Here is a 24,988-nt window from a genome sequence, read left to right as displayed (position 1 = left end):
TTTAATCTTTTCAACTGAAATTTTGCACCTATTTAACACTAAATTCCATTCCCTTTTCCCCCTGTACCCTGATGACTGTGATTCCACTTTCTGTCATTGAATTTGACTGCTCTAGATACCTCATATAAATGAAAGCATATAGCATTTGTCCTTTTGTGACAGGCTATTTCACTTAGCTTAATGACATCAAGGTTCATTGATGTTGTATCATGTGTCAGAATTTCCTTTTTTTTTTTTTAAACTATTTTTTTAGAGCAGTTTCAGGCTTACAACAAAATTGATAGATATATGACTTCTCATGTACTTACTGCCCCTACACATGCATAGGCTTCCGCATTATCAACATCAATCACCAGAATAGTACTTTTTTTTTTTTTTTTTTAATCCAAGGATGAACCTAAATTGACTCATCATCACTCAGAGGTCTTTAGTTTACCTCAGGTCTCACTCTTGGTGTTGAACATTCTGTGAGTTGGGATAAATGTATAGTGGTATGTATCCTTCATTATAAAATCAAACAGTATTTCACTGCCCTAGAACTCCTCTTTGCTATACCTGTTCATCATCCCCTAAGCCCCCCTCCCTGCACCCACTAATGTTTTTGTCTCCATAGTTTTACCTTTTTCAGAATTTCATATGCTATAGTTGGAATCATTTAGCAGGTGTAGCCTTTTCAGATTGGCTTCTTTAATTTAATAATGTGCATTTAAGGTTCCTTTACATCTTTTCATGGCTTGATAGTTCCTTTTCTTCTTAACACTGAATAATTTCCATTGTCTGGATTTACTACAGTTTATCCAATCACCTCCTGAAGGACATTTTGGTTGTTGCCAAGTTTTGCCAATTATGAGTAAAGCTGTTGTAAGCATCCAGCTAGTGTAGGTTTTTGTATGGATTCCTTTCTATTTTTTTATTTTTTAAAAGATTTTATTTATTTATTCATGATAGACATAGAGAGGCAGAGACACAGGCAGAGGGAGAAGCAGGCTCCACGCAGGGAGCCTGACACGGGACTCGATTTTGGGACTCCAGGATCGCGCCCTGGGCCAAAGGCAGGCGCCAAACGGCTGAGCCACCCAGGGATTCCCCCCCCCCCCCACCTTTTTAAAAGATTTATTTATTTGTTGTGTCAAAGAGGGAGTGTACATGCGAGCTGGGGCAGAGGGGCAGAAGGAGAGAATCTCAAGGAGACTGTGCTGAGTTTGGAGCCCACACATGGCTCTATCTCATGACCCTGAGATCATGACCTAAGCTGAAATCAATAATCAGATGCTTAACTCACTGAGCCAATCAGGTGCCCCGGATTCCTTCCTTTTAAGACTGAACAGTATTTCCCTATATATGTACAGCACATTTTGTTTATCCATTCATCCATTGATGCACATTTGGATTGCTTCCTCTTTTTAGCTGTTGTGAATAATGCTGCTTTGAACATGTATATCAGATATCTGTTTGAATCCCTGCTTACTTTTAGGTGCATACCTAAAAATGGAATTATTGGATCATATGGTAATTCTGTTAAGTTTTGGAGGAATTGCCATACTCTTTTCCACAGCTGCTGCACCATTTTACATTCCCACCAGCAATGTACAAAGGGTCCATTTTCTCCACCCCTTAGTGATACTTGTTAATTTTATAGATAATAGCCATCTTAGGTACTAAGTAGCACACATTGTATTTTTGACTTACATTTCCCCAATGATTAGTGACATCGTTCGGCATCCTTTTATGTTTCTTTCTTTCTTTCTTCTTTTTTTTTTCTTAAGTAGGCTTCACACTGGGTGTGGAGGGGCTTGTGTGGGGCTTCAACTCAGTGTGGGGCTTGAACTCAAGACCCTGAGATCAAGACCTAAGCTGAAATCAAGAGTTGGATGCTTAACTGACTGACTGAGCCAGTTACCCCTCTTTGTATGTTCCTATTGGCCATATGTATTTCTTCTTTGGAGAAATGGTTATTTAGTTCCTTTGTCCGTTTTTTTTTTTTTTTTTTTTTTTTTTTTTTTTTTTTTTTTTAAATTTTTATTTATTTATGATAGTCACAGAGAGAGAGAGAGAGGCAGAGACACAGGCAGAGGGAGAAGCAGGCTCCATGCACCGGGAGCCCGATGTGGGATTCGATCCCGGGTCTCCAGGATCGCGCCCTGGGCCAAAGGCAGGCGCCAAACTGCTGCGCCACCCAGGGATCCCCTTTGTCCGTTTTTTAACTGGATTTTTGTTGTTGAGTTCTAGGAGTCCTTTATATATTCTGGATACAATCCCTTATCAGATATCTTATAAGATACATGATTTGTGGATATTTTTTTCTATTCTGTGGGTTGCCTTTTCACTCTGTTGGTATTTCCCTTATTGCACAATGTGCAAGGATTTTATTAGGGAGAAGTGCTTATGAGAAAATGAGGAAGGAGCTAGAGAAGACAAGAGTTGTTGGACTGAGCAATGGAGGTCTGACCCTGAGTGAAGGAGAGAGGAAAGAAAAGTTGGGTCTTAGGAAGATGCAGCCATCAGGAAATCCTTAAAACTAAAGTCAGCTATTGAAGGAGTTCTGTGTCTCCAAGGGACAGGCCCAACTTAGTTTCCCTGTCATTATGTCATTGGCCAGGAGCAGCCTGTGGGAAATGTGACTTACGGCAAATGCAATAATAGATTTCAGAACACAGCATTTGGGGCTCTTCATCAGTTAAGCTTTCTGTAGTGGGAGGTCTTTAAGGCACATTATCATGGCTGCTCCAGAGGAGTCAGAGAAGACCTCTCCAAAGAGCTGACATTTAAACCAAGACCCACATTGTGAGCAGAAGGTAGTTACCCTTTCAGAAATCTTTGAGAAAAGTATGGTAGGTATGGGGAATGCAAAGTGCAGGTGCAGTGAAAGTTTGCCATGGTCAAAGGACAGCAAGAAAGAAGGCCAGTTTGGCTGCAATCTAGTGAATAAAGAGGTGAGTTGATAGGAGAAGTAGATGGACATTAGATCATAAAGAATCTTATAAACTGTGGTCAGGAGTTTGGATTTTGTTTTTGAGACATTTGGAAACCACTGGAAAAATTTGAGCAAGGGTGTAATATCTGATTTATATTCTTAGGATACACCCAAGTTGATGTGTAGAAACGAACTGTTAGTAGAAGTAAGAACAACTAGCCTGTTGCAATAGTACAGGCAAAAGATTATGATCGTTTGGACTAGGATGCTAGCCATGGCTGTTTCCTATCCAAAGGTTAAACTCCTGGTAATTCTATCTTTCATTATCTCTGGATTTTGTGTTTTCCCATTCTAAACACCAGTCTCTTATTGTCTATGCATGTATTTTCTCAGTTTCTATAGCAGTAGCTTCTTTACTCCTGTGCCTCCAGTTTTGGCCCGCTTCAATTTCTTTTTCACCCTGTATTACCAGATGATCCAGCTGAAGAGCAACTACAATGATACAGCTTTCTAGTTTATTTTTCAAGGTATATCCCTTGTCATACATTTTAGAACGGCCTGTCTCTTCTTCTGTCCCCCACTATGCTGTTAATTCTCTTTCCTGACTCTTATTCATCCTTTAAATTATGGATTCCTCCTTGAAGCCTTCCCTGGTCACCATCTCTAATATCTAAGTGTCCTTGCAGTGTCTTCCTTTTGGTGTTTTGTAATCTGTATTTCTCTCTCTCCTCAGTCTGAATTCTTTGAGGGTTAGGACTGTGATTTTACTTTTATAATGTCAGTATGTGGATCAGTGTCTCATGCAGCCCCTGATACATACATACCATGGTGGAAATGCAGTCTGTAGTGTTCTGTGAGTTTTATCTTGGAAGTATTTTACATTATGGGGTTTTCTTCTGTATTCTGATAACATTGTATCTATAACTGTCTCTTCTAGAACCTTTAGTGAATTACCTGTTTTTTTTTATTTCATCTTGGTGTCCTTGGTCAACAAGAATTCACATGAATCATTTGATAGCTAGTAGTCTTATCTTCTGAACATTATTATTGTCTGTTTAGGCTAGGTTCCTTGATCATTGGTCTTTTCTCACATTTTTATTACATTTAGCCTCCTAAAAGTTGAATTTGGCAGTCTCACAATAGTTATCCTGACTGTAACTTCCTCCTTTCTGTCAGGTATAGTCTGCAAGTTAATTTTTATTTGCTAATAAGTTTATCAAGGTCCCCTCATTCCTTTTCATAATTGAAAATATTATTAGATTGTGTGTTCTTACCTGTAAGAGCAGAACTCTCTAAGAAATTTAGTTTATGTTGGACGTTTTGCCAATGTAGTTATGAGCCCAGAATGGTGCCTTTTGGGCTGGAATATCGTTCTTGCTAATGAAATTTTTACTGTTCAGAATGTGGCAAAGCATGTTGCCCATACTATTTAGCTGTGAGCATTTAGGTGGTAGGAGAGAGTATTCTGTTAGGTACTTGATTTCATATTCATAAACTTGGCACATGGTAGAATAATTACCAATAGAAGAGAATTAAGGAGCACCCGGGTGGCTCAGTGGTTTAGCGCCTGCCTTCAGCTCAGGGCTGAAGATCCTGGGGTCCAGGGATCGAGTCCCACCTCAGTCTCCCTCTGCCTGTGTCTCTGCCTCTTTCTCTGGGTCTTACATAAATAAATAAATAAAATCTTAAAAAAAAGAGAGAATTAAAAATTCAAAACATGTCCTAAGTATATCCCCTCGGGTACACATACTTTTTTCCACTTAATTATATGAAAAAAGTGGATAAATAGTGGATGTATTTCTAGTTCATTTTCTGGTAATCTTTAAAGCTTTTTATAGAAAAATAGAAAATCATCTTATGAATATTTTTAAAAATCTTGTTTCTTTAGAGCTCTGTAAACTCATCACATTTTCATTTAAGCTTAACAGTACTTACATTTATCATTGGTGGTAAAAGTCATTCGTACCAATAATAATGACTATTTCTAAACCATATCTCAGTTTAGAGATAGAGTTCCTCAAAGTTGTGTCTGTGATCTTCATGAGTTTTTATCCCCCACTGTTATTCTCATGTAAATTTAATTTATGATGTAAATTGCCAAATCCTAACCCTAATTTTTAGTTTTGAAAATTAACATTTTTAGTTATTGTGCCTTTTTTCATGCAAGGTTTGCTATTAGTTGTGTATCCTACACTAATATCAGGAGTAATTGGTATGCTGCCATCATGACATAGCAATAAAGTAATTGAATCAAACTAATATAAATAGGGAGTATAGTCTTGTGGATTCAGAATTGAAACAATGTATAATAGCAAACCAGTCCTAATGTGGCTAAGGAGTTAGGTATATCTGATATGTATTTAACTTCCTTTGTAAATTAGATTAGCCTTTTTTTTTTTTTTTAAGATTTTATTTATTTGAGAGAGAGGAAGCAAGCACTAGTGGGGGGATAGGGGCAGAGGGAGGGAGAAGTCGGCTCTCTGCTGAGCAGGGAGCCCAGTGTGAGATTCGATATGGAGTTTGATCCTAGCCTTTCAAGCTCATGACCTGAGCCAAAGGAAGACACTTAACCAACTATACCACGCAGGCACCCATGGCCAATAATTTTTATAGAAATAAAAGACTAGATTATGATTTCATCAAATACCAAATAGTTTGGAACATTCTTTATTGGTCCTTGTGTTAGTTTTGCTGCTTTTTAAGTGAAAAAAATACAGTACTGGTATTTATTTTTATGAACTTCTTTTTATTTTTTTCTCAGTTCAAAATAAAAACACGAATTAGAATACTCCCTTGGTAGGAATAGCTCAGGTAATATGGGATGTTAATTTTGCATTTGATGACTGCTTGACATAACTCAGAGAACAGTTACTGGTGTACAAATACTGCATACCACACCACACACACCATGTACCTACCACCTATCCCTTATTCCTTCTTTGCCTCCAGCTGGGCAGACAAAATTCACCAAAACCCAGAGCAGAGTTAACCATAAAGAGTTCATTGTTTTGGCTTTGGGGCTTAAACTAATGGAAACAAAATTGAGTTTAGTAAATTATGCTATGAATCACCTCTTTGTAAATTCATTTATGGATTCCTGTTCTCAGAATTGATCTGTCCTTTTGGCGAGTTTTCATTGCCTCTGAGGATCTCCATTACAGGACCTAGAGGGTGACTTAGTAATTAAGGGTAAGGAGTCTGAAACATTTTTTTTTTCTTCAATATATGAAATCTGTTTCTTCAGAGATACAACTCATCACAACTCTTGGGAGACATAGACTTGTGGAAGATCCCCAGATTTTTCTAAATCACATGACTCTTTTGATGAGATCAAAGAGGGTTGCATAAAATTATCTGAAGCCCAGAAATCTGGATACTTACTTTCTTGACTTTTTGGCAGTAGCTCTATTCAGATAAAATTCAGATACCATTACAATTCTTCCTTTTTAATAGTATATGTCAGTGGTTTTTAGAATATTCAGAGTTGATTTAACTATCACCACAATCAGTTATGAAATGTAAAACATTTTCAGTTCACTGAAAATAAAGCTGAAACACTGGCCATCACATCTCAGTTCTCCTGTTAGTCTCCTGCCCTAGACAATCACTAATCTTCTCTATCTCTATAGCATTGCCTGTTCTGACATTTCTTACAAAAGGAATTTTAGAAAATGTGGTCTTGTGACTGGTTTCTGTTACTTAGTGTAGCTTTTTTGGGTCATTAAACTTTGTAGCATGAATTAGTATTTCATTTCTTTTGATTAACAGAGTAACCATTATGTGGATTTATTTATTCATCAGTTGATGGACATTTGTATTGTTTGTACTTTTGAGCTATCATGACTAATGGTGCCACGAATATTTGTGGCTACACCATTTCACATTTCACAGTGACCACACCATGTTATATCCCCACCAGCAATGTATGAAGATCCCAATTTATTTATCCTTGCAAACACTTGTTATTATCTATATTTTTTATTATAGCCATTTTAGTGGGCCATCCCTTGAATCTTAAATCACATGTATCCATGCCTTATTGTTGTGATTTGTATTTTCGATATTTAATTATGGTGATCCTTGTCTGATTTGCTGCCTCTTGTAATTTGCTCATTCCTGTGCCCATGTGTTCACCCATCTTTGTGTTCCGCCTTTAGTACTGGTCTTGCTGAACTCCAGACAGGACTTGGTGGCTGATTTTGGATACAGCACTGCCTGTCCTTGAAATAAGAATTACAGGAAATAGAAGTTTTGATAGCTTTGTATAGAAATAGGCCTAGCTGGCTAGGGTGCCTAGCTGGCTCTGTCAGTGGAACATGTGACTCTTCATCTCAGGGTTGTGATTTTGGGCCCCATATTGGGCATGGAGCCTATTCAAAAAAGAAAGAAAGAAATAGGCTGTTTCTTTCATTCCTTTTTTTTTTTTTTTTTAAATTACTGTCATCTGATAATAGTTACACACTAAAATAAAATGTGAGACCTGTGAGGTTGTATATTCCTATAACTATCATTTGTGGAGAAGGAAAAGACTACCAAATACCTTTATCCTCTCTTTTTAGAAAGTGGTTTAAAAGTACTTGTTAAATACAAAACTAATCCGTAGTCTTAGAAGTTTAAGATAGTGGTTACAACTTCCAGTAGTTGGAGTGACTGGAAGGGGATTTCTAGGGTGCTGGTTATCTTATGTTTTGTGATCCTGGACGTTACCATAGATAAGTTCACTCTGAGAATTTGTTGAGCTATAAATTTAGAATATGTGTGTCTGTTATACTTCAATAAAAACTTAAGTTAAAAATCTTAACATTATTTAATTGTATTTTGTATTTGTCACACAGACTACCTTTCTAATAAATACATTTCATTTTGAACCATGGTATTTATTACTTTTTTATTATTACCATTCTTGTGTATTGCATTGATGTAAATGCATTAATTTCAAGTCCTCTTGTTCAGCAGCCCCTAATTTCAAAGATGGAATGATTTAGATACCCTTAGATTAGTTAATAGGAAATTTGGTTTTGTTCTACTGTGCTGCTTTAACTGATTGATCTTTAGCAACTCACCATCTTTCTGCATGTATCTAAAAGTTTGTGAGATGTGGTAATTGTGTATTTTGTCTATCAGCGAATTTAGATTCTCATTAGAGAAAGAATAGTGTGAAGAAAACAACCATGGGGAAGAGAAGCTATATGTATATATTTTATTTATTTGATAGAGTGTGCTTGCATACGAGTGCACAACCAGGGGGAGCTACAGAGGGAAGAGGGAGAAGCAGACTGTCTGCTGAGCAGGGAGCCAAACACGGGGCTTGATCCCAGGACTGGGATCATGACCTGAGCTGAAGGCAGTTGCTCAACTGACTGAGCCACCCAAGTACCCCGAAGAGAAGCTATATTTATACTAGTTCATTATTTTTAGCAATCGAATACAGTAACCATCTAGATGTACAAAAAATATTTAATTACTACTTTCAGGATACTGGGAGAAAAACAGTGACTAGTCAAAGTCTTTTGAATTCTAGTCTTTTAATCTATTTTTACTATATTAGGTTTTAAAGAAATTGTTAGATTTTAACCAAATATGTTGCTGGAGGTAGGAAGATTATACAGCAAGGTAAGTCTTTGGTTAATAGAAGTTTTCAAGTAGGCTTATGTTCAGGTAGGTTTGTGATCTTCATTTCTAAAAGTTGGGTATGTGGTAGAGGTATCAGAGAAAAATATTTTAAAAGAACAGTAAAATTACTTACTGTAGCCATTTTATATCTTGGTATATCAGGAAAAGGTATGCTATTAGTGTTCTCAGTGGAATCTGAAACTCTTCAGTTAATAATAAAACACATTAACTTTCTTTTAAATCTCTAATTATGTCTTCTAGGCCTTCCTTAAAGTTTCCCATGTCTCAATGGACTCCTGAATATAACAAGCTCTATACCTTAAAAGTGGATATGAAGAGTGAGATTCCTTCTGATGCGCAAAAGACACAGGAGAGTCTGAAAGGGATCCTCTTGCATCCAGAGCCCATTGGGGCAGCCAAAAGTTTTCCTGCGGGAGTTGAGATGATTAACAGTAAAGTGGGAAATGAATTCTCTCATTTGTGTGATGATTCTCAAAAACAAGAGAAGGACATGAATGGTAACCAACAAGAGCAAGAAAAAAGTGTTGTTGTGAGGAAAAAACGCAAAAGCCAGCAGGCTGGCCCTTCTTACATGCAAAATTGTGTTAAAGAGAACCAGGGAATATTAGGATTGAGGCAACATCTAGAAACACCAAGCGATGAAGATAATGATTCCTCTTTTAGTGATTGTCTTTCTTCTCCTTCATCTAGTCTGCATTTTGGAGATTCTGATACTGTGACTTCAGATGAGGATAAAGAAGTCTCTGTAAGACATTCCCAGGCAATTTTGAGCGCTAAAGGTAGAACTCATAGTGCACGGTCCCAGAAGTGGCCTCGGACAGAGACAGAATCTGTTTCAGGATTGTTAATGAAAAGACCCTGTTTTCATAGCAGTTCACTAAGGAGACTTCCATGCAGAAAGAGATTTGTAAAAAATAATTCCTCACAGAGGACACAGAAACAAAAAGAGAGAATATTGATGCAGAGAAAAAAAAGAGAAGTGTTAGCCCGAAGAAAATATGCATTGCTCCCCAGTTCTAGTAGTTCCAGTGAGAATGACCTCAGCAGCGAATCCTCTTCCAGCTCATCAACTGAAGGAGAAGAAGATTTGTTTGTTTCTACCAGTGAAAACCACCAAAACAATCCAACTGTTCCCTCAGGTAAAGATGTTTCTTAAGTTGAGCAAAACATGGAAGCATTGTGTTTGTGCTTAATATTCTTCTACATTTTAGTGATTTTATTGCTTTTAGAAGGAATATGAGGTTCAATTTACTTTTATTTTTAAGCCATATGAACAAATTACCACTGTAGAATCAAACCATGACTCCAATTCTAAGATCCAGATTTTTGTATTTTATACTTTTTTGGATAGCTCTGTGATGGATATCTTTCACATTCTACCAGAGTAAAAACACTAAAAAAAATTACTTAATGTTGTTTTTCCTTTAAGTACTCTATTTTTTTTTTTTTTTAAGATTTATTTATTTATTCATGAGAGGCAAAGACACAGGGAGAGGGAGAAGCACACTCTATGCAGGGAGCCCGACGTCGGACTCCTTCCCAGGTCTCCAGGATCACGCCCTGGGCTGAAGGTGGCACTAAACTGCTGAGCCACCCAGGCTGCCCTAAGTATTCTATTCTTATTGTTTACTAATTACCTTGTCATGAGCTTTGTAATTGAAAAATAATTTCAAGTATTTAAGAGATGCCTTTATTCTAATACTAGAGCACAGACTTTTAGTTTTGACAGTGCTCAGTAGAGCACATGATTGATCAGTTAAAATTGAATTGATAAAGGATCAGTTTGAGTGCACTCTCCCTCCTCACAGTAAATATTATATTTAGCTAGAATAAGATTATGTGCAGTCTCTGAAGTATAAGTATGTTACATATATTACCACTTTACATTTACAAATTTGCTGTAATTTAAAGGAAGTTGATGAAGTGAGCATTGAGGAGTAAAATCTGAACTGAGGGAAAAGATTAATTTCTTATGAAAGAATGGGGCATTAAGGAGAGCTTTTTCAAGGGCTACAATCATGGTTTTTAATACTGACACAAAGGTTTCCCAGTCTTTGCCTGATGTCTTGCTTGTGCCATTTTCCCCTCTTTCTTTTCTCCTTCTGTATGGGTTACTTCTTTTTCCAAGACTCCTTTCCTCTTATATTTTTATTTTTCTATCTTTGCTAGAACTCCAAAACTATAACTTTAATCTTTAGTCTTAGCCATGATCAGTAAACCTCCTCAAATATTTGTTTTAAAGAGTTCATTGAGAGCCCCCAAGGTTGGGAGGTGGTTACAACAGCCATTCTCTGAGGTTTCTTGAGATACAGGGAAGTGAGAATAGGAATTGTCTTGCTTAGTTGCCGCATTTCACATTTTCCTCAGGTGGTTAGAATGTGAAGACTTGTTTGGGGAAGAGGGAGCAGCAGAGCCCAATTTCTGCTTGAAATTAATGAGGCAGGATGGTTGGAGACGTGAAGCAGAAGTTCCAAGGAGCTGGTATTTGTAAGAGGCATGAGAATAGAGGTAATGTAGGTCAGTATCGGTGCCTGTTTCTAGGAAGAAAGGAGTTCATATACTCCCAAGTATTCAAGATAAATGCAAACTCTGTAATTCATTTTGAAATCTTATTTAATACTGTAGCATGTGGTTTTTGCTATCTTTCTTGGAAGAATTGCATTTTTTCAACTACATAATATTTTGAGACACTTAAGAGTAATGTGTGTCTCTAGAAATACAAACCCAAATGTTAAAACAGATTCTTTTGATTTTTTTCCTGGTTTTTAGACCAGTGTTCTGTTTTAAACTAATTTGTTTTTTAAATAATGGTTTAAGAGTAACATTCACATAGTGTGCAGTTTTAAAAGTACCAAGAATGTTTAAAATTAAAAAAAGGTTTCCCACTTCTTCTTAGGTCCCAGTTTTATTACCTAGAAGTAGTTAGTTTCTTCTCTCCTTCAGAAAACATGGAACATATATAAGGGTAAATAAATAATGGGGGTTTAAAAACTAATGTGTGTAGTTATAGCCTCGTTTGAAAAAAGTGGTTGCATAATATTTCCTTTGTATGGATGTTCCATAATTTATTTAGCCAGGTTTTGTTGATGGATGTTTGCTGCATTGAACTACCTTGTACACACAGTTTTGCACACATAGGCAAGCATAAAGGCATAATTTCTAAAAGTAAATAGGAAGTTACATGCATTTAAAAATTTGCTAGTTAAAAAAATAAAATGAAATAAAAATTTGCTAGTTTTTGTTATCAGAACACTCTTCAAGGAGTTTCATCAAGTTCCTTTATCACGCAACAGTAGATGATGTTATAATAATAAAAATACCTAGCACTTTTTGGGTATTTACTCTGTGCTGGTATTATTCTGAATGTTTATGTGTATTCTCATTTCATCTTCTCAGCACTCTTAGGATGTGTTCTGTTATTATCATCCTCATATTACAGATGAAGCATTTGGAAAACTATTTTAAAATAACTTATATCAAAAAGTTAAACTGAAATATTTATGGGGCATTGTTCTATTATCAAGAAATTTCAGCTCTTAAAAAATTGCCTTTCTTAGATTCTTAAGAGATAGGTTTTTCTTCTGGATTTATTTTTAGTGCTGGCTTTCTGATTCCAATTCTGGTATGTTTTAGTGTGTGTTGAAAATTAGGAGAGGGTTCGAATATCTCAAACTTTAATTAGATTTATCTATTATACCTTAATATGATTTGTATGGATGGGTATTAGTTACTCTGGAGCTGCTAGGACAACTTTTTCACACACTATCCATCAATACTTAACTGGCTGTTACTGATGGAAAGAATGTTTGACATGTTAAGTATTTTGTTATATCTTTATTCTCTCTGAGATATAACAGTTATGTATAATTAACTGGTTTTACCGAATCACCTAAGAATAAATTAAGTCAGTACTTTACACTGTATAAAAAAAATTAATTCATTTGTTGTTGCGTTTCTGGGAAATCCCTATTTGCCTCATCCTTACTGTTTTTAAATTTTATTATGGCTCTCTATTTCAAGCCTGGAAAGCCAAAATGATATGTGACTTGGATTGTTAGACAGTTGCCAGTTAGGTTGAGAATTTATACATCCAGTTTTGTTCCTGATAATATTTGCCAGGAACTTTAGATACTTTAAAACAACGTAACAGAAGGTAAGTTTGAGAGAGTATATGTTAATTTTAGTGACATAGTTCTGTGATGTATTCAGTGAACCTCACCTGAACTGCTTTGATTTTTATTTTATATAGTCCTTATATTAGCACTGGGAAATCCTCATTTCCCCAGTTGTTACTGTTTTTTAATTCAGTGACTGTATTTTTATTTACAGCTTAAAAATATATCTAATGGGTATATATTCATAATTTTCAAGTGCACACTGTACAGTATTGACTTAGGTGTTTTAAAAGTTTGAAAACTTTAGGGCAGCCTGGTGGCCTTTAGCACTGCCTTTGGCCCAGGGTGTGATCCTAAATAAAATCTTTAAAAATTTAAAAATCTGAACTGCTGCTTAAATTTTTTTTTAAAGATTTTATTTATTTATTCATGAGAGACAGAGGGAGAGGCAGAGACCCAGGCAGAGGGAGAAGCGATGCGGGAGTCAATCCTGGATCTGCAGGATCACGCCCTGGGCCAAAGACAGATGCTCAACCACTGAGCCACCCAGGTGTCTCTAAAAGTTTGAAAACTTTAAAAGATAACTTTTAAGATAAACATTAAGACAACCTTTAGAATTGTAATCCTAATATTAGGAATTATATTTGTGAATGTTTGTTTTCCTCCTTTTCCAAAAATAACACTGATAGAGATTTGTTTTTGTTATTTTTATATGGAAATGTTCACACATAAAAACAGAAGTTATACCTACATAACCTACTTTCAGTTTTCAATATCCTGCCATTCTTTCTTTATCTTTCACCCCTCACATTTTTTTTTCTGGAGAATTTTATTTTAAAAAAAGTATTTTTTTTCTGGAGAATTTTAGAAGAATATCTAGACATCATACCATTTAATATGTTTTGTATACTGCATATTTCCTGCAAACTGGTAGTTAGAGCTAAAAACTTGATTTGATTCAAGTTCAGTTTAGCAACACTTCCTTGGTGGTACTGTGTACTTCCTGTTGCATCACTTGTTAAAGTTGACGAGAAGGTTCAGGTGGTGTCATTCTGATCCTTCCAGCCTGAAGTTCCCTGTCAACATTTCATATGGTATTAGCAACAGCTTTGATGATCTTGTCTGGATCCATTATTTCTTTTCTTTCTTTCTTTTTTTTTTTTTAAGGTTTTATTTATTCATGAGAGACACAGAAAGAGAGGGGCAGGGACAGAGACACAGGCAGAGAGAGAGGGAGAAAGAAGCAGGCTCCATGCAGGGAGCCCACACGGACTCTATCCCGGGACTCCAGGATCACGCCCTGGGCCGAAGGCAGGCGCTAAACCGCTGAGCCACCCAGGGATCCCCTGGATCCATTATTTCATTAGGGGTTGCAAAATGTTGACTTTCTGATTGTCATTCTGTTTACATTTATTTTTTTTCTATTTTTTTTCTGTTTACATTTATTAACGGAGATTCTTCTACAAAGAATTCTTAACTAATTGGTTACTCGGAAATGCAGTCCATATAGGAAAGGCAAGATGAATGCTTGACTTTTCAAAATGAATCAGTACTCTTGCAATATCCAAAGAGGATTTTTCATTTTCAGATATCATTTTGAACTCATACGGTTTTTTTTTGTCTTTTCTTTTTAAAGATTTTATTTATTTATTCATGAGAGACACAGAGAGAGAGGAAGAGAGAGAAGCAGGCTCCAATGCAGGGAGCCTGTTGTGGGACTTGATTCCGGAACCCCAGGATCACGCCCCAGCCCAAAGGCAGAGGCTCTACCGCTGAGCCCCCAGGCGTCCCTAACTCATGGGTTTTAGTGCAGTTGGTATAGTTCAATCTTTTATTTATTTATTTATTTATTTATTTATTTATTTAAAGATTTTATTTATTTATTCATGAGAGACAGAGAGAGAGAGGGGTAGAGACACAGGCAGAGGAAGAAGCAGGCTCCATGCAGTGAGCCCAACGTGGGACTTGATCCCAGGACTTCAGAATCAAGCCCCGGGCCAAAGGCAGGCGCTCAACCGCTGAGCCACCCAGGGATTCCGCTTTTTATTTTTTTGATACTCAGTTTCATCTGTGGCCTGTGGAGCATCTTCAAATTGAGTTTATGTCCTTTTGATACCACCCCAGTGATCTCTGACAAGATAGTCTCTTATACAACAAGATGGTCCAGATTCATACTTTACATTTTTTAAGTACTGGTGATTACCTTGAGGAGTGATGTTTAGAGATTATAGACTGGGAATTATGGTGTTCATTGCTTTACTGAGGTATATTATTGCTTTTCAACTTTTTTAAGGGACAAAACCAAGATTCTTCTTGGTTCCTTTTTGCTGTTGGACAGTCTTCTGTGAGGTTATGGCACCAATTAATTAAAATATTTTTAATTATTAGAGAGCACAAGCAGGGGAAGTGGCATCGAGGAGAGGGTCAGGCTCTCTATTGATCAAGGACCCCAGTGTGGCGCTCTATCCCAGGACCCTGGGATCATGACCTGAGCCTAAGGCAGATGCTTAACTGACTGAACCACCCAGGCACTTATATGCCACCAATTTAATACATGTTTAGGTTCATCTTTTTCATTGTTGTGTCATGATTTTTCTTTTTTTAGGGGATTTGGTAAAATTTTTAATTATGTAAAACATTTACCTGGTTCCAAAGTCAAAACTTTTAAGCAAGAATATATTCAGTGAGCTCTAGTTTTTTACCTCTGCTCCTCTTCCGATCTTTCTCTCCCTTGTTACTTTTTTTTTTTTTTTTTTTTTTGAGAGAGAGAGAGAGCAGAGGAGGAGCAGAGGGAGAGAATCTTGAGCAGACTCAAGAGTGGGCTCAGAGTGGAACCTGACCTGGGGCTCAGTCTCATGACCCTGAGATCATAGCCTGAGCCGAAATAAAAAATTGGATGCTTAACTGATTAAACCACCCTGGTGTCTTGTATTTTCACTACTTTTAAATTTTGGTTTGTTACTCTATTTTTTTCCTGTTCAGAAATAAAAACAATATTCATATTATTCTATCCTTCTCTTAAAATAAAATGTCTCTTGATTTTTCACCTAACAATATATATAATTGTTAGGGTATAGAGATTATAGAGGAATAAAAGTGTGTGTGTGTATGTGTATGTGTATATGTGTGTGTGTGTGTGTGTGTATATGTGTGTGCGATATAAAGGATACACACACACTTCATTGCTTTTCATTCCTCTTATTTTTTTTTACAGCTTAGTAGCACTCCATTGTATAGTTATACCAAAGGTTGTTGAATCTGTTGATGAATAGTTTGCAGCTTTTTGCTGTTAGGAACAGCACTGCAATGAATAGCTTTTTGTATATGTTATTTAATATTTTTTGCCTAATCATAGTTTTGAATAGAATTTTAGGAGAGGATTGTTGGGCCAAAGGTAAATGAATATATTATTTTAAAAATATGGCCAAATTTCTCTCTGTGGGGATCATAGCCATTTTTGATGCCCACCAGCAGTATTGGAGAGTACCTGTTTTCCCAAAGCCTTTTCAAGAGTTTATTGTCAAATTTTAGGTTTTTTGCTCCATCTGATAGGTAAGAAATAGTATGTCGGTATATTTTTAATTTTTAGATAAGTAATGTTGCATATCTCTCATGTTTATTTTTTATTTTTTCAAAAGATTTTATGTATTTATTTTAGAGAGAGAGTGTGTGTGAGCAGGTTGAGGGGCAGAGGAAGAGGGAGAGAGAGAATCCCAAGGAGACTCTGCTGATCATGGAGCCAGCCCAATGCAGGGGTATATTCCACAACCCAGGGATCATGGCCTGAGCCAAAATCAAGAGTTGGACACTTAACTGACTAAGCCACCCAAGCACCCCTTTTCATATTTTTAAAGGTCATTCTATTTCTCATGATCAGTCTGCTCATACCTTTTGCCTGTTTTTTTTTTTTTTCTTTTTTTAATCAGGATGTTGGTCTTCATTCTTCCATCCATTTTCAGATGCTTGTATATACTTGGGACATAAATCCTATATATGAACACATTTCCCCCAAATTTATCATTAGTCCTTTGACTTTGTTACACTTTTTCACCATGCCAAATCTTTTTTCTTTTTCTTTCTTTGGTTAGTCACATTTATTTACCTTTATCTTTACTGTTTCTGGGTTTTGAATCATAATTAGGAAAGCTTTTCCCATTTCAAGTTTATAAGAGAAATAACCCATTTTCCCCTGAGCCCTTTCATTATTTACTTTTTCTTTTCTCTTTTCTTTCTTTTTCTTTCTTTCTTTTTACATTTAAAGTACACATCTATTTGATGTTTATCTTCATGTGTAGTATGAAGAGTGGATCCATTTTTTAAAAATGTGGCTATCCAATTGTCCCAAAACAAATCATTAATTTTTTTTCCTATTAACTTGAGATGCCATCTTATGTTAAGTTTCTGTAGGCATTTGGACCTATTTTATGGAGTTTTCATTATGTTCCATTGATCTGTCTATGCATACACTAAAAGTACACTGTTTAATTATACACTTTTATATTTTTTTGTTATTTTTGCCTGTTTTTCTAAGTGAAGTTATAGTCAGCTTGTTTATCTGAGGATAGTGGTAGTGGGGAGATGGTATTCATGTTGGGATTATATTTGTTGCTAAATTACGGTACCTGACGTATTTAGTATGTTGGGCGTTCCTTTTCCAGAATATGGTATGTCTTTTCATTTGTTGAAGTCTAGTTTTATATCTGGCAGGGAATGTTTTATATGTTATAGCTTTTTTTTTTTTTTTAAAGAAAACAGCTTCATTGAGGTATAATTTACCTACCATAAAGTTCATTTTAAGTGTATGATTCAGTGATTTTTAGTAAACTTAGAGTTGTGCAGCCATTACCACAATACAGTTTTAGAACATTTCCATTAATCCCAAGAGATATCTCCTGTTTATTTGTAGTTTAATCCCCATCCTAACCCTCAGTCCCCCACAACCTAATCTATTGCTGTCTCTAAGGATTTGCCTTTTCTGGACATGTCCCCCCCACCCCCCACTTTGGACATTTCATTTAAATATAATATATGTGTGATCTTTTGTGTCTGGCTTTTTTCCATTAAGTTTACATTAAGTTTTTGAGGTTCATCGATGCAGGTATCAGTAATTAGTGTCTGTTTACTATTTAGTTCTTTTATAGTATTTCATTGTATGGATATACCACATTTTGTTTACTCATTTGTCAGTGATTGACATTGAATTGTTTCCAGTATTTGGCTCTTGTTAATAATGCTACTGTGAACATTTGAATACAAATCTTTGCAGATATATATGTTTTCATTTCAGTTGGATAGATACCCAACAGAAGAATCCTAAAGACGAGTCAGAGCTGCTACAACTTCAATAAGTTTGTTACTGCAAAAGACAAGAGCAGTAGCAAAAGCAGCTGGTAGCAGGAAGATTCTGCTTTTGATAGTAACTAGCACCAACATGTTGGGTACTTAACGGCACTCTGATACAGTTTATGTAAAGAGTATGAACTTTATTTTTTTTTTTATTTTTTTTTTTTTTTATGATAGTCACAGAGAGAGAGAGAGAGGCAGAGACACAGGCGGAGGGAGAAGCAGGCTCCACGCACCGGGAGCCCGATGTGGGATTCGATCCCGGGTCTCCAGGATCGCGCCCTGGGCCAAAGGCAGGCGCCAAACCGCTGCGCCACCCAGGGATCCTTAAGTGTCAGTTTCTTGATGGAGTTAGACACACAAAATATTGCATTTGACACAAAGTATATGCCTATGAATTAGAAGCTGTTTTCATTATTAGCATCATGCCAGACTTAACAAAGAGGGACCAAGGTAATCTATGATTGTAGTGTCTGATATATCTTACAGATGCTGCCAAGAGAATCTGTGATCTCTTATCAGGGAATAGAAGTGGTTGTTGAGCTCATGAAGAATTCTGTCAGAGAAGCCATTATTTCTGTGATCTGTATTAAAGTACCTAATTCTTTCCAGGCTGTTATCTGTTATTTCTCATGCTTGTAAAGTTCCTTTTTCATGATTTTTTTTTCCCTTTTCCTCATGATGTTCTAAAAGGTACAAGCAGCATAAGTCATCTTAAAAGACATAGTTAAAATCACCTAGGGTCCTACCACCCTAATGTTTTGGCTATACTCAAGTTACTTATCCTTTAATATTTCTAAATGTAAGAGAGTGTGTAAAAATAAAATTGGTCCAGTAAGAAATGACCTATTCTCCTGATTTTAAGTAGTATTGAGGTTTAACTTCATACTTTTAGGAATGTTTCCTTTAAATTTTGTTTTAAATAATTGTCATTCTAGAAAAAAAACTAGGTTACAGATGCCCATATCATGCCTGTTGTGATTATTATTTAGTTACAGGTATTATGTTCAAGTTATGCTTGTAAAGTTCCTTTTTAGAAAAATGATACTTAAGCAATAGGGTAAGTGTTATCAGTTACTTATATAACCTTTAGTTACACAATCCGTAGTCCTAAAAAATTATGTAAGTTGAATTTTAATACATTAGAAAACCTAGCTTTTTATCACTTATCAGTGGAACTTCAGAAAGTTACATTTATGTTAGACTTGCTTGTTTTATAAGATGTTTATAATGTTTGGGTTTTTTTTTTTTTTTTTACAGACTTTAAGGAAATTTCATGTACACAATATATATAGAGAAATCACTAATAAAAGTTTATATGCAGGTGTAGCCTTTTCCCATGTAGAATGGTAATGTCCAGTTGATGGGTTAAAATAAAAGTATTTTAAAAATCCATGTTTTATTTCTATGTATAATGCTTTTAGTTTTTTTTGTTTTTTTTTTTTTTAAAGATTTTATTTATTTATTCATGATAGTCACACAGAGAGAGACAGAGAGGCAGAGATACAGGCAGAGGGAGAAGCAGGCTCCATGCACCGGGAGCCCGATGTGGGACTCGATCCCGGGTCTCCAGGATCGCGCCCCGGGCCAAAGGCAGGTGCCAAACTGCTGCGCCACCCAGGGATCCCAATGCTTTTAGTTTTAAATACACAATTTCTTTTGTACTTCTGCCTTCAGCTGCATCATATGCATGATTATGGAGGAAGAATTGGAAAAGTAATTTGGAAATGGAATCTAGGATATTATTTTAAATAGACACTCAAGTGCTATTTTTTCTCTGCCTATAAGATATATTTAGGCTGTTAAAAATATATTTTACTTCAATATGTCTGTGTGTGTAGTTTTTAGAACTTAGAAACTACTTCAGAAATAACTTTCTCCAAATCAGATCATCTTTCATTGACACTGATTTGCCGGTGACTTCTCTCTTCTCCTCTTTGAAGTATCAGAGAGTACATCATAGATCTTTGTCATGGGCTTATATCTCCTCCAGATACTACCCAGCTTTTGAAATAGTGCACGTTTGATGACGTATAGATGTATTAGAGATGAAATTTGAAATTTCCAAGGAATGGCACCTTGGGTAAAGGAATAGATTGCATAAACTCCGTTGTGACAGGAAAGTTGAATCATTGTTGTCATTGTGGTAAACAAGAGTTCAGTCGGGTGGATAAAAATGAATATACAATATCAATGACATACTTACATACTAGGAGATAATAAGAATAAATGGATCTCATTTGTAAGAGCAACAAAGAGAATAAAGTCTCTAAGAATAATCTTAATAGTATATTTGATGTCTATTAAGAAAATTATATAGCTTTATTAGCATTTATTTATTTTTAAAATTTTTTTTATTTATTTGAGAGAGAGTGCGCACTAGGGGAGGGGGTAGAAGGAGAGGGAGAAACAGACTTCCCAGTAAGCAGGGAGCCTGATGTGGGACTCAATCCCATGGCCTTGGGATCACAACCTGAGCTGAAGGCAGATGCTTAACTGACTGAGCCACCCACGTGCCCCCTTTATTAGCATTCATAATCAGACCAAACCTACAAGTTTTCTAGAGATTTATAAAAGATGATACTGGTAGATCGCAAAATATATTCTTAGATGAGAAAATATATATTATTAAAGATGTCTGGACTTCATTAGTGTTGCTTAATGCCGGTTCATTTCAAATCTCAAGAATTTTCCTTTTCCCTTAATTTTATAATCCAAAGAATTAGGAAAACCTGAATCTACTAGATATCAAAATAGAATTATTCTAGTCTTTTCAACAAATGTTACTGGGACAGTTGTAGATCCACATGCAAAAGAGATTAACTTAATCTTTTTTTTTTAATGATTTTATTTATTCATAGAGACACAGAGAGAGAGAGAGAGAGAGAGAGAGAGAGAGATGCAGAGGTACAGGCAGAGGGAGAAGCAAGCTCCATGCAGGGAGCCTGATGTGGGACTCAATCCAGGGTCCCCAGGATCAAACCCCGGGCTGCAGGCGGCGCTAAACCACTGCGCCACCGGGGCTGCCCAACTTAATCTTTTATGTCATGTTAGACACAAAAATTAACATAGACCTAAATGTAAGAGTTAAACTATACAACTTCTAGAAGAAACATAGGAAAAATTTTCAGTGATTTTCTGTTAGGCAGAGATATTTTAAATATGTCACCAAAAGCATCATGCATAAGAGAAATTGCTAATTTGGATTTCATCAAAATTAAAGACTTCTATGCTTCAGAAGACAGCATTAAGAAAATGAAAAGTTGAGGAGCCTGGGTGGTTCAGTTGGTTGAACATCTGACTCTTAATATCGGCTCAGGTCATGATCCTCAGGGTTGTGAGATTGAGCCCTGAGTCGGGCTCCTCGCTCAGTGGTAAGTTGGCTGGAGATTTTCTCCTGGGGGGTGCAGAGGAACAGGGAGAGAGAAAAACCGAAGCAGATTAATGTTCATAGCAGCTTTATTCGTACTAGCTGAAAATGAGAAAAATCCAGATGTCCATTGACAGAAATATGGATAAACAAATTGTGATGTATTCATATGGTAGGATACCACTCAATAATAAAAAAGAGTGAATTATTGATACAGTTAAATAAATATCATGAATGAGTATTTCACTGAATGAAAAAGGCGAGACACAAAAGTATAAGTAATGTATAATTCCATATTTATATAGAATCTAGAAAATACAAACCAATCCGTAATGACAAAACACAGGTCAGTTGTAGAAGTGTAGGAATGTGCGGAGGGTTGAGGGCTGACTGAAACAGGGCACACAATCTTGTGAGGGTGTTGGAAATGTTCTAGAATTGGATTGAGATGATAGTTGTATTCTGTAAACTTACTAAAACTAGTGAAATGTGCACTTAAAATGGGTGAAATATTTGGCTCTCAGTATTCATGTGGGAAAATTCTTATCAAAAATATGACTTGTAAGTTCTTGGCAGACTTTTAATAGTAATGGACAGAGAAGAATGTTTTTAAAAAGATTAAAAAGACATTTATTTAGTACCTGATTTGTGAAAAATACAGCAAGAGAAGAAATGGAATATGACTTTTTTAAACCATCTTATTTAGCCATTTTAGTGTACATTTTAGTAGTATTAAGTATATCCACATTGTTGTGAAATAGATCTTCAGAACTTTTTTCTCTTGCAGTTTGAAACTCTATACTCATCAAATAATTCCTTTTTCCCTCTCCCCTCAGCCCTAGTAGCCACCACTCTATTTTGTTTATGAATTTGACTGCTTTAGAGCCACATGTAAGTGGAATCATATATAGTATTTTAATATGACTGGCTTATTTTACTTCTAGCATAATGTCCTGAAGATTTGTTCATGTTGGTCCATGTGACAGGAGTTCTTTCCTTTTAAAGGCTGAATAATATTCATTGTATGAATATACAATATTTTGTTTTCCCATCCTTTGATGGACATTTGTGTTGCTTTCACCTGTTGGCTAAGAGCATGGGTGTACAATATCTTCTCAAGACAAAATGTGAATTTTAAACTATGAAAGTTACACCTCAGAGAAGCTGTTTAAGAAAATAGAATTATTCTGATATAAGAATTCTTGTCAAAGGGGATGAAGTGATGGCATTAAAATATAACCTAAAACATTCAGTGATACTTAAGAGAGTTATCAAAATTTAATGGGTCACAGAAAGGATTTTTCAGTAAATGGTTTGGGAATAGCTAGTTAGTCATGTAGAGACAGGGCCAGATTCTATTTATAATCTTACCTAATTCCTAAACAAAAATTGTTCTCCATGAAGTAAATAATTAAGGAAACACATTGAACTAAATATATGTATCTGTCTTCCAAATAAGGATGCCCTTTCCAAACTTAGAATAATTTAGAAAAGAACTGAGGCGCCTGGGTGGCTCGGTGGTTGGGTGTCTGCCGTTGGCTCAGGTCGTGATCCTGGGGTTCTGGGATTGAGTCCCTCATCGGGCTCCTGCAGGGAGCCTGCTTCTCCCTCTGCCTGCCTCTCTGCCTCTCTCTGTGTCTCTCATGAATAAATAAATAAAATCTTAAAAATATATATATACAAAAAAGACAGATTTCATAGCTTAAAACCAAAAACTATATTTTTTAAAAGAATACCATATCTTGTTTAACAACAAAAACCCTAAGCTATTTTAAGTAAAACATACAGCATGTGTAATATCTTTATTTTAGATATTAAAGACTTATTATGGAATATAAACATATAAGATCTTGGTACCTTTAGATACTACAGGATTAATAATTCTGTATAAAATCATACAAATTGGGATCCCTGGGTGGCGCAGCGGTTTGGCGCCTGCCTTTGGCCCAGGGCGCGATCCTGGAGACCCGGGATCGAATCCCACATCAGGCTCCCGGTGCATGGAGCCTGCTTCTCCCTCCGCCTGTGTCTCTGCCTCTCTCTCTCTCTGTGACTATCATAAATAAATAAAAAATTAAAAAAAAAAATTAAAAAAAAAAATAAAATCATACAAATTGATATAGAAACCACTGTATGTTGTAAAGAACAAACAAAAATCTTATGATTTTTGAGGAGATAAACATGAAGACAGATTAAGAAGGTAAGTACTCTTTTCACTATGTGTGTTTAGCCCTGTTTTTGAAAGAACTTTTGACAGGTAAGATTTTTACTTTTATAATGAATTTCACAGCCTTCAAAGTAAAAAGTTTTTTTTGTCAGTTTAAAATGTTTTTCCTTTCTATTTCCAGGAAGTATTGATGAAGATGTTGTGGTGATAGAAGCTTCCTCCACTCCCCAAGTCACTGCCAATGAAGAAATTAATGTTACCTCAACTGACAGTGAGGTGGAGATTGTAACAGTTGGAGAAAGCTATCGGTATGATTCTAATTCCTAGTTGTGTATGTGAAGTTTTAAATATAAATATTTAAACATACTTGTGCTGCGGATATTTGCATTCTTTTATCTTTCTTTTTTTAAAAGATTTTATTTATTTATTCATTAAAGACATAGAGAGGCAGAGGGAGAAGCAGGCTTCCCTGCAGGGAGCCCAATGTGGGACTTGATCCTGGACTCCCAGGATCATGCCTTGAGCCAAAGGCCAGATAGATGTTCAACCACTGAGCCACCTAGGCGTCCCTCTTTTACCTTTTTTTTTTTTTTTTTTTGATACCTCATTTGAGCACATACATTAGTGGTTTTCAAACCAGGTTGCATTAGACTCACCTGGGAAGATTATACAGTAGATAAAATTGTTCCCTGGATCATATCCCAGATGAGCAGAACCAGAATCTTGGGGCTTGGTATTTTTTAAGCACTGCAAGTATACAGTGAGAGTTAAGAGTTATTGCTGTAGATAAACAGTAATTTTACTTAGTGCTTTACAAAATTTTGTAGTATGATTCAGAAAGTTCATGAACTTCTTTGAAATTTAGATGTGAATAAAATATAAATTTTGGGGATCCCTGGGTGGCACAGCGGTTTGGCGCCTGCCTTTGGCCCAGGGTGCAGTCCTGGAGACCTGGGATCGAATCCCACGTCGGGCTCCCGGTGCATGGAGCCTGCTTCTCCCTCTGCCTATGTCTCTGCATCTCTCTCTCTCTCTCTCTCTCTCTGTGTGACTATCATAAATAAATAAAAATTAAAAAAATATATATATATTTTTTGGATGGTATTAAAGTGTTGAAAATATTAATATTGATGTTGAAGTATTTTCTTGTTGTTATAATCTGTTTCAAGATCTCATTGAGGGGCGCCTGGGTGACTCATTCAGCTAAATATTTGCCTTTCAGTTAAGGTCATGATCCTGAAGTCCTGGGATTGGGCCTTGCTTTGGGCTTCCCACTCAGCAAGGAGTCTGCTTCTCCCTCTCCCTCTGCCCCCCACCCCCTTGTGCTTTAGCTGGCTCACTCTCAAATGAATAAATAAAAAAAAATTTAACAGAAAAAAAAAAGATCTCAATACCAGTGAAGTTTTTGCTATTATAGTAGGGCAACCTAGTATGTAACATATTTT

General features: G+C 36.1%; 1 protein-coding gene across 8 annotated transcripts in view; it reads left to right on the top strand.

Moving 5' to 3' along the window:
• RNF111 (ring finger protein 111) overlaps positions 1 to 24,988 on the top strand; it is a 129,823-nt gene that overhangs the window by 68,359 nt on the left and 36,476 nt on the right. For all 8 annotated transcript variants that reach the window (XM_041744167.1, XM_041744172.1, XM_041744168.1 and 5 more), the window contains exons 2-3: positions 8,789 to 9,687; positions 23,725 to 23,851. In XM_041744167.1, coding sequence (XP_041600101.1) covers positions 8,808 to 9,687; positions 23,725 to 23,851 — 1,007 coding nt within the window. In that variant the 5' untranslated portion in view covers positions 8,789 to 8,807. The remainder of the gene's footprint in view (positions 1 to 8,788; positions 9,688 to 23,724; positions 23,852 to 24,988) is intronic.

Source organism: Vulpes lagopus, chromosome 2, assembly GCF_018345385.1.
Source record: "Vulpes lagopus strain Blue_001 chromosome 2, ASM1834538v1, whole genome shotgun sequence".
NCBI classification, from domain to species: domain Eukaryota; kingdom Metazoa; phylum Chordata; class Mammalia; order Carnivora; family Canidae; genus Vulpes; species Vulpes lagopus.
This window is presented reverse-complemented; position numbering and strand designations above follow the sequence as displayed.